We start from the raw sequence: 9375 nt of genomic DNA, 5'->3' as shown, positions 1-9375 counted from the left end.
ATGTTGAAATCTGATCTCTTTAGAAACTGGAGCATTCGATTGGTAAATTTCTTATTTCAATGACATCCAGGAAGAAAAGTGTTAGAAGTTAGAAATTAGGACGGAGTGTCATTGCAATGAGTGGCCCTCCACCTGATCCATTTTATATATTACGAGGGGGAGGCTCACCAGTAACAGCTGTCATTTTTGGGTTCATCAGGGAGGAACAACACTTGTTTTCTGGGTATGATGTTGGATCATTATGCACACTAAATTGATGAATAAGGACAACAGACAGTTGAGCTATAGAATAATTAATATACAATTGTATTTTTCTGTTAGAGATGATAAAGGTATCATTAGGATATGGAACCTATCAACAAAGAGAACAAATAAGATTCTCAATGGTCATGATGGTAAATCCATTATTAACCTGCAATGGTTGAAAGATGATAAGCTGTTAAGGTAGATTATAGTCAGTATTGAAATAATAAAATTAAAGTTTGACTTGTTTCCATACTAACTATTCTGTAATTTAGCTTTGCTCGCGATGGATACCTTCTCATTTGGAATGTTTACCACGAAAAGATCTTAATCAGGTTGAAGATATTTGGGTTTGGATTCTCTAAATGTGAAGTTATATGTAAGTAAATGAGTTTTGGCAATTTGCAAGAAAACAAAGTGTATAAGCTATTGTGATAAACTTTGATGCATTATTATAGATTATTCAAATTCCAACATCTCCGTTGCGACAAACAGCAAAGAACAGTCACAAGTTTGTATTTACATGTCATTTGTCATGTTTTTTAAGAACATAATTTATGAAACCTTTCTAAATGATAGATTGATATCTTATGCACAAAATCCAATCAAGTTTTAAAAAAATTGGTGCCAAAATCTTCTCAGTCATTGGGTAAGCTGTAATTCTATTTATACTATTTTGAAATGGCATTGTTTACAATTGTAGGCTGATTTTCATTTAGGTATGTGCATGTGTTTAAAAAATGTTCAACATGAAGAATTGCTAGCTGGTTACGAGAATGGAGATTTAGTGCTATGGAATACCACCTCTGCAAAAATGATTTCTAAACTTACCATGCATGAAGAACCAGGTACAATATGTATTATTTAATTATCTGCCCTATGTCTTTAACACTATGTTCGTTTTCAGTCATGTGTATAGATTTTGATCCAAACTCAGGAAGAGGAATAACAGGATCAGCTGAGACTCAACTCAAAGTTTTTAAGATTACAATGAATAGTCATCTTGAACTCGAAAGAACAGTAATCATAAAGAATCCTGGTGTTTCTGATGTCAAAATCAGGGGGGATGGTAAAATAACAGCAACTGCTGGTTGGGATAACAAGTATGTATAAGTTGATGACTTAGAGCCTTTGCATTTTTAGGGATGTTTTTGATGATCTATCAAGTACAAGTTGTAGAACCTTAAAAGCAACTTCAATTGCCTAACACTGCACCTTTAAAACCCTGTTGTTTCAGGCTGAGAATATTCAGTTGGAAAAGTTTAAAACCTCTCGCCATATTGAACTACCACACACAAACATTGAATTCTCTAAGTTTCTCCAAAGAACAAATATTGGCGGCAGCTTCTAAAGATGGGCGAATAAGTTTGTGGTCTCTTTATTAAAACAGATACATGTCAGGTGATAGGAAATACAAACACCTAGATTTTATGATATGAAGTCAGTTGATATATTATAGCTGGTTTTAGATGTTTTATTCCAATGTTGAACAACTCACAAAGATAACAGTCTTAAATTATTTTAACCATTACAAATATTCATTTAGTTTTGTTCTTAACTTTAAAGATTACTCTATCATAGAATGCTACAACACCTTAAGCATTGTGCACATTGCATAATTTTATGGAGCGTGTTCGTGCCCCATGGTACACATTTACATAACCTATGGTTTTAATTATTCCTATAATTAATAAATATGAGTTAACAATACGAAGGTTTGCGTGCGTGTTGTGTCTCATTTATTCATTTTGTATTAACGTAGATACGGTTTGTACAGAAACCCGAGCAAGTTCCAAAATTTGAAGCGCATCATGTCTCTCAGCCATTTCTAAAAATTAATAAAAAATGTGAACTAAAAAACAATAAAAAATGATGCACGTGAAACGACTTTTGCTTACCGTTAAAAAATTTTATTATGTCCGTGTAATCCATACAACGATCTATCAAAATATTTCTGTAAAACATGAAACAAGCATGACGTTGCACTAACGCAATTGACAAAATGAATGATGACAATTTTTTGATAAACCTGTAACTTTTCAGCAAAGCAAGAGCAATGAATAAAACAAAATTCTTGGAAAAACAAACATGAGCGGACCATATGCATTCCCACACACGAAATATGTCTTCGTAAAGAAATTCTAAAAAAAAGTTTTACGGCATATTTCATGAAAATGTTTCCAAAATTATGGCTTCCCAAAGATGTGACCAAAGCTTGTTGGTCTGTCTCTAATATTAAAATCAGTCAGTTTCAATCATCGACTATTGTAAGATGTTATAAATTTCTAAATTTGTGAAAAAACGATAGCTGGAAAGCTACAGTGTGTACAGAGATATTTGAAGAGAAAAACGTAGCATGGTGAAAAGGATAATGTAAACAGGTATTAATCACCTCTTTTAAAGTCCAGTAAAAACCATCGATAACAAAAAAAACATTGTGTGAGATCTCCGTTCTGTTGCATTACTTCAAAGAGTTCAGGATCGAGAATCTATCGTAAATAGAAAAATATTTAATATCCATAAGAACAAATCACTACCTAATGAAAATATCCACACTTGCACAAATAAAATCATATTTTACCTGTATAAGTGATCGCATGTTTGCAAAATTATTATCCATGTTTCCACCATGAGGAAAGTTCGCGTTCATTCGTTTCATCAGTAAGACAAAGCAATAGTAAGATTTCACTTCTGCAAGTAAGAACGACATATAATTTGAAAATAGCCCTGTTTCAACTTCATCCTTCTTCAACAGCATCGTAAAAACATGTTTGTTTCCAGATCATCAAATCATTTTATGTAAAGGAAATTGGTAAATTGACAAAACTAGTGATCCATGGATAGTGCAATTTTTCAAACAAAAAACCCCCTGCTTTTTCGAACTAAACAAACAATGCATGTTCATGTTAAGAACGAACATTTCTGTGAGTAAATTTACGAGAAGAGAACTTCTGCAATATCGGACAGCAGATCCTAAACACATTTTAATGTAGTCAGACGTATCTTTCTCATACAAATTACTCTTCACATAACTATTCAGCAAAGTTGGCAAGCAACTTTGCACTTATAAATGTGCGAAGAAGATGAGAAGTTTTCCAGTGGACAAAGATGTAAGATCTACATAAATACATGCAAAAGTAAGGTTTAATAAATACCATCATCAAAAATGACAAGAAGTGGAGCAAGAAGATCACACATTCCTTGAATATAACCAACATCCAATGTCTTCCATACGTAACTAAACTCAAATATATTCATAATTTATTCATGTTACATAGCCAATAACGTTCCACTGTGTTACGTCATTGGCGGTGACGTAGCAAATTTTGTTGCTAAAATACCATGTTCTTAATAGAAGATATTTTATCGTTCAACAGCGCCTTTTTTAAAGCATGAATGTGAAAAGAAAGAAAGAACACGAAACAAATAAAAGGGAAAGAATTAGATTAACAAACAAGCAAGAACACAATAACTTACGTGCACATAATTCGTCTCAACTTTTCAAGATTTTGATTTGTAAAATAAGGATAATTTCTGTCACATCTTAACACATCCTTGTCAATACGATGAACGTTTATGCCAAAATTATTCAAAAGATCATCCTAAATGAAAGATTGTGTCCTTTAAACAAAGAATAACATCAAACAGTCGTAATTGAAGACATTGACAACACAAAGTAAATGTTTTCGAAGGAAAACTTACTGAATATGTAGTACAAATTGAGTGATCATGTTCGTCATCACAACTTTTATATCCACGCACATCCCCTTGATTCACCTCACATTCACCATCACCACTGCCATGGTAACCACCACTGCCATGGTAACCATTAGTTATTCCAACACCACCATTGACAATAGAAAATCGCGGGAAACTGAACTTCTCTCCAGTTTCCTCAAAACAATCATAACATCCGCTCTCATTGTCAAGATCTGATTTTGGAGAGTTGCTTCCGTCTATATTTTCATCGTATACAGAAGTATTTTCCTGAGTGATTCGGTTATGTTCAGAAACAATTTCTTCATGATTCCCATTATGCTGGGACGAACATGTGTTTTTTTCATCATGATCACAATCGTTTTCTTTTACATCGCTGTTCTTGAAATCATTCTTCGTCAATTTTACAGTTTCTTTCTTACTTTCAATGGACTCATCTTTTTCCATTTCGTTGAGCCCGTCTTCCTTGCTGCCAGCGCTATCTGCAGTGCTGTCATGATCAGTTTCCGATGCTCTCGTTCGTGTCTTAATTAATGATTCAACATTGGACCACTCATTTACAAGCCTGTTATATTCACAAAGACGCAATTTATCTTCTTCTTCGCGTTCATCAAGTGTACTACCATATCTGTAGTATCCAAGAAGATACGGCCATACCTAAAGAAATCGTAAGTATCCTTAGTAATACAGCAATTATGGTCAATCTAGGTAATATTTCCCCGAAGGTAAATTAATGAACTTTACTGCTGGTGTAAAAATATCAAACTTTTTTTCATCTGTCCTATATGATTACAATACAAAGAAATCAAAATTCACTTACCAAATCTCTGAGTTCGGGCTCAACACCACCGTAGTACACTAGTCTGGCGATTTCATTTTTGTTTGAGCACAACTAAAACAACAAAAACAGTTAAAAATCACAATTTGAAAGCTGGCTTCAATTTCAAGCAAAACTTAAAATTAAAAAGTAAATGGGCAAAGTTAAGATAAAATACATTATTCAACATACCTCGCCATGTTTATAGATGTTGCACCATTTTTGTCGCGTTAAGCCTTCCTTTGTGATGTCAGTGTCGGTAAGCACTGCAGGCTCAACAAGACTGGAAAGATGTTTTTGTACCGTGGATAAATGTCGAACATGAGAAAACCCTGTATGTAGAGGTAGTATGTTTAACTTTAACAAAATATTGTAAATTATATAAAAAAAAAGACGAGTTAATCAAGTAATCTGCGGCACGTTATTTCTATTTTCGACAAGGCAAAAGTTTTCTTTAATCTTAAAATCATCCAAGATGATGCATCATACTTAATATGACATCATACTTGATATGATATCATACTTGATATGACATCATAATTAATGACGTCACACTTGATGTGACATCACACTAAAGGACGTAATAATGATATAAAGATTAACAAAAACATGTAAACCTACATCCATTAAGTGCTCTGTATAATATTTGATGCTTCATAGTCGAACAAACGTTGCTCAGAGAGCCCCTGGAATTATAAAAAAAAAACACAATCAAACTCAATTCCAATAATTATATATTGCAGTACTGGCGCCAATTGCACGAATGTCGAATAGCGCTGCGCAATTGATGACAATTTTTTTTGATCATTAAAAAATTCTATAAAAGAAAATTTACAACTTGAACTGAGCAATCATTCAAATAAAATATTGTTTCTAAGATAACAAAAATTTCTTTGTCGTAAGGAAAATATCAACATCTATTTTACAATTTTGAAAATTTTATTATCCAAATTTTACTTCCTCTGCTGTACAAAAATCACACACTCCAGTCATCCATTAAACTGCATACACCAAGTGGAAACATTGGGAAATAATTGTAGATACTGACCTTGTCATTGGAGTTCCTCGTTTTTTTACAAGTCCATGATGTGTAGAGCGAGATTTTGATCGTTCTGAAATCTTTTTCAATTTTTTTGTTTTCCTTGATTTAGGTTTTGATGTTGTCCAGAAATTAAGATGACTATCAAAACCTATGAATGAATACATAACACAAAAATGAGTTGCATGTAAAGTAAAAGACGGAAATTGATAGTTGAAATAAAAGTACTCTTGCCTTACCATGAAGAAGTATTGAAAACGGACATTACAAGTTTATAAATCACAGAGATTTCATGATAGAAAATAAATTAACACAATAAGATTAATACAGTATACCAACCTATCTCATCGGAGGGAATACTGGGAACTAGTCGAAAAACATAATCCTGATTTACAGTCTGTTTGGAATTTTTCTGATCTTTATCATTGAACCATGAGCGTCCACCTGTCTCATTAACCAATGGTGGATCTAGTCTTCCATATGGTGCTAAACCCGATTCAAGACATTCAAGAAACCCTATTGATGAGCCTAAGGTAGGAAAGCGAATTGGTGGTCGTTGTACACCATCTTGTGATATTAACACCATTACTCGTTCTGCTTCACCTAAAAATGGTAGCAATACTATCCTCAATGGTGGCAATACTATCTTTAATGGTAGCAATATTATCTTTAATGGTAGCAATACTATCCTCAATGGTAGCAATACTATCTTTAATGGTGACAATACTATCCTCAATGGTAGCAATACTATCCTCAATGGTAGCAATACTATCTTTAATGGTGACAATACTATCCTCAATGGTAGCAATACTATCCTCAATGGTAGCAATACTATCCTCAAAAACAAAAAACAAACAAACAACATTTGTATACCGGCCAGTATTAATCCCCGCCAGGGGGGTTGACCGGTCCATGAACTTTTCTACGCCATACGTCCCTATCTCTCGCCATAATACTATCCTCAATGGTAGCAATACTATCCTCAATGGTAGCAATACTATCCTCAATGGTAGCAATACTATCCCACCTTTATGATGAAGATGAACATACACAACATCAAGTGTGTCAATGGTAATTGCCTCGTTCTTGTTTAGGAAATTCTGCTCATCAGGAGATCCACTCATTATTTCATTAGGTGTCCATTTCAAAAGTAACGAGTGAGGAGTTTGATGTAGTGAGAGATAGCCAGCAAACCATTCTGAGCCTGATATCTTAAATAAACAAATTGATGTGATATTTTAAAAATCATTCAAATAAAGTATAAATATTGTGAAAATTAATTCAAGTATGCATATTTACTGGTTGAACTTCAACATTATTCTTTCCAAACAACATTGTCACAGTAGAATTTTGATGCAAAGATTCCACATGTTCTCTAGCCAGACTAGGAGCAACAACAAACTCATCCAATAGTGGAGAAATCCTTCCAAGTTGAGGCTTTTCCAAGGAAATTTGACGTTTTCTAACTGTTAAACCACTGTGTATACGATGACGTTGAACTAATTCATTGGCTGAAGGATCAGTCCAACGTCCATCAGGTGTCTTCATCTTAGAGTAGTCAAGAGCACATGGACCATCTTTCAAACATTAAATGATAAATGATTCTAATTTTGTATACCTCCATCAAAAGAGACATTTTACTTCCAAACAAAAGAAAATAAATGTTAACTATACCAAGTAGATTTGCCACAAGAGGACCAAACACAGAGTCTGCCAAGATTGCTGTATTCTCGTAAAACTTTCTTCATAAAAAAATTAAATGATAATTAGATTTCATACATGAGCAAACATATTTTTTAAGTACTTACTCTGCATGCTCTACCAAAGACGTGATGATTTTTGCAAGAAGTTTTTCAACCAATGCAACTCTGATCCATAAAAATTTAGAATTCTTCCCATACAACAGTTTACATTGATCTAAGTTTAACCTCTTCAACTTTGAATCAAGCTTCTTTGGTTCATCTTCTGATTCTAAATGATAATAAAAAGTAGAAAATTAAACTGAGATAAAACCATAAACTTTGTGGATATAATAATGAATACACAAACCTGCATCTACTCTATGTATGTCAAAGGTATTAACATGCGCCTCGGTGTCAGTAAGCTTTCGAAGCAAAGTCATTGTTGACGGTGAAACTTCACTCAACTTTAACAAGAAAGTTTCAGTGTCATATGGAGACAACAGTCCACCAGCTCGCCGCTTGCAATCATCTTTCACAATTGCATCAACAACAGCTAAGAAAAAAGTTTATTTTTGCTAATATTAGTTGGAATAAGAGGTAAAGGCTAGAATATAGTTAAGCACCATAGTAATTTTGTAGTAAACATGAATACTGTGTGCTCATATATCCGTAAATGGAAGGAAAATGCAAATCAGCAAAAATGCTTACAGCAAAATGCCATTTGTTTGGTAATTTTGGTTAAGCTTAGAATACATGAGGGTAAAAATCCTACATAGCTAGTAGTTCAGCAATTACGTAGGCCTTTTCTACCAAAATTTGACCTGATGACGTTGTTTAGCTACGTGCTTGCGCTGAAAAATAGCAACGTTGCTTGTTTGACCAGAGATTATTACGCATGTTTACTTTGCGTTGTTTACATTGTTTGGACAAAATAAAACCAGATTATAGTCTCACACGATGGAGGAAATGCATATCAGTTTACTGAAATTAAATGAAATATATTAATACATCATTTATGTTGCACTTCCCATTCATTTAAAGACATGTCAAAAAATAAAATGACCAACTGCGACAAAGCCACATAATACGCAACTAAATCGCCTTAATTTTAATAACAATAACATTTTGACCTGCGTTATATGTTATTTGTCAGACAATACTTGTCCCTTCTCAAGATGTAATTAAACCCTCGCTTCTTTCTCAAATTTGCAATAAATTTGAAATATGTACGTAACGTTGCCCAGCTGTCTTTTACTTAGTTTCTCTAGGAGTGTGATGGGCGCGATAATTTCCGGAGTTAACACAAAGTTTCATAAAATTGCAGCGAGAAAATGAGATGCAAATCTGTGGGAGCAACCGACCGATACTAATTCACAGTTGTCCAGAAAAACATGACAATTGTATCATAACCTTACCACATAACGATGTGATACTTGTGCTATCTGCATGAATAAACTTTCTTGTTACTGCCTCCTCTGCTATCTGTTTTACCTGAAAAATTACGATCCATTGAGCAAACAAATGTTATTACTTCATATGAACAATTGAACTGTGTTACTCTTTATATGAAACAGTCTGAGACTAGAAATCTTACTTGGAAATTCCCACAATAACGAATGGTTAAAAAGCCCCGCTCACAAGTAAACAAACAACAAACTTGGAGATGAACATCTAAAATGGCCGCTCATGGTCACAAACCTCTTTCTTCAACTCCTGTATGAGTTTTTCTTGCATTATGTTTATTTATTGAACGTTTGTTGTCGTGTATCTCCTCCAGCAAAGAACAAGCAATCGCATTTTTGATTTATCACCTGGTTATTTTCAGCTTAAAAGAACTGCTAGGAATACTTGAATGCATCTGTTAATGATTATAAATA

General features: G+C 33.7%; 2 protein-coding genes across 3 annotated transcripts; one reads left to right on the top strand and one right to left on the bottom strand.

The window, feature by feature from the left end:
• The first annotated feature begins 41 nt into the window (after positions 1-41).
• Positions 42-1953, top strand: LOC124434745 (guanine nucleotide-binding protein subunit beta-like protein 1). Its single transcript, XM_046984645.1, has 8 exons — positions 42-223; positions 322-444; positions 519-622; positions 702-754; positions 823-892; positions 963-1091; positions 1151-1346; positions 1481-1953. Exons 1-8 carry the CDS (start codon positions 117-119, stop codon positions 1626-1628), a joined length of 930 nt encoding a protein of 309 aa, XP_046840601.1. The 5' UTR covers positions 42-116; the 3' UTR covers positions 1629-1953.
• Positions 1700-9367, bottom strand: LOC124434738 (small G protein signaling modulator 1-like). 2 transcript variants are annotated; one of them, XM_046984636.1, is made up of 20 exons: positions 9197-9367; positions 8914-8989; positions 7866-8051; positions 7625-7787; positions 7491-7558; positions 7116-7393; positions 6844-7027; positions 6156-6419; positions 5826-5967; positions 5399-5463; positions 4970-5109; positions 4781-4852; positions 3946-4617; positions 3721-3845; positions 3399-3481; positions 2825-2934; positions 2636-2732; positions 2273-2384; positions 2142-2197; positions 1700-2071 (listed from the first exon to the last, which is right to left on the bottom strand). In XM_046984636.1, the coding sequence occupies exons 1-20, from the start codon at positions 9230-9232 to the stop codon at positions 1983-1985; spliced, it is 3018 nt and encodes a 1005-aa protein (XP_046840592.1). In that variant the 5' UTR covers positions 9233-9367; the 3' UTR covers positions 1700-1982. The 2 variants fall into 2 exon arrangements, with proteins under 2 accessions (XP_046840592.1, XP_046840593.1); XM_046984637.1 differs by lacking the exons at positions 8914-8989; positions 9197-9367 and adding an exon at positions 8207-8282.
• Positions 9368-9375: the final 8 nt, after the last annotated feature.

This window comes from Xenia sp. Carnegie-2017, unplaced genomic scaffold, assembly GCF_021976095.1.
Source record: "Xenia sp. Carnegie-2017 unplaced genomic scaffold, XeniaSp_v1 HiC_scaffold_14, whole genome shotgun sequence".
NCBI lineage: Eukaryota > Metazoa > Cnidaria > Anthozoa > Malacalcyonacea > Xeniidae > Xenia > Xenia sp. Carnegie-2017.
The sequence above is the reverse complement of the archived record's forward strand: the minus strand, read 5'-3'. Positions and strand labels throughout refer to the sequence as shown.

Excerpts from the sequence above, each read along its gene's own strand:
- LOC124434738 (XM_046984636.1), bottom strand. The coding sequence starts at position 9,232 with ATGCAAGAAAAACTCATACAGGAGTTGAAGAAAGAG. Across the intron at positions 7,559-7,624 it reads TCTTTGGTAGAGCATGCAGA|AAAGTTTTACGAGAATACAG; the intron begins GTAAGTACTTAA and ends TTTTTTATGAAG. Across the intron at positions 2,198-2,272 it reads GCTTTGCTGAAAAGTTACAG|AAATATTTTGATAGATCGTT; the intron begins GTTTATCAAAAA and ends CATGTTTTACAG.
- LOC124434745 (XM_046984645.1), top strand. The coding sequence starts at position 117 with ATGAGTGGCCCTCCACCTGATCCATTTTATATATTACGAGGGGGAGGC. Across the intron at positions 623-701 it reads CTCTAAATGTGAAGTTATAT|ATTATTCAAATTCCAACATC; the intron begins GTAAGTAAATGA and ends GCATTATTATAG. Across the intron at positions 893-962 it reads AAAATCTTCTCAGTCATTGG|GTATGTGCATGTGTTTAAAA; the intron begins GTAAGCTGTAAT and ends ATTTTCATTTAG.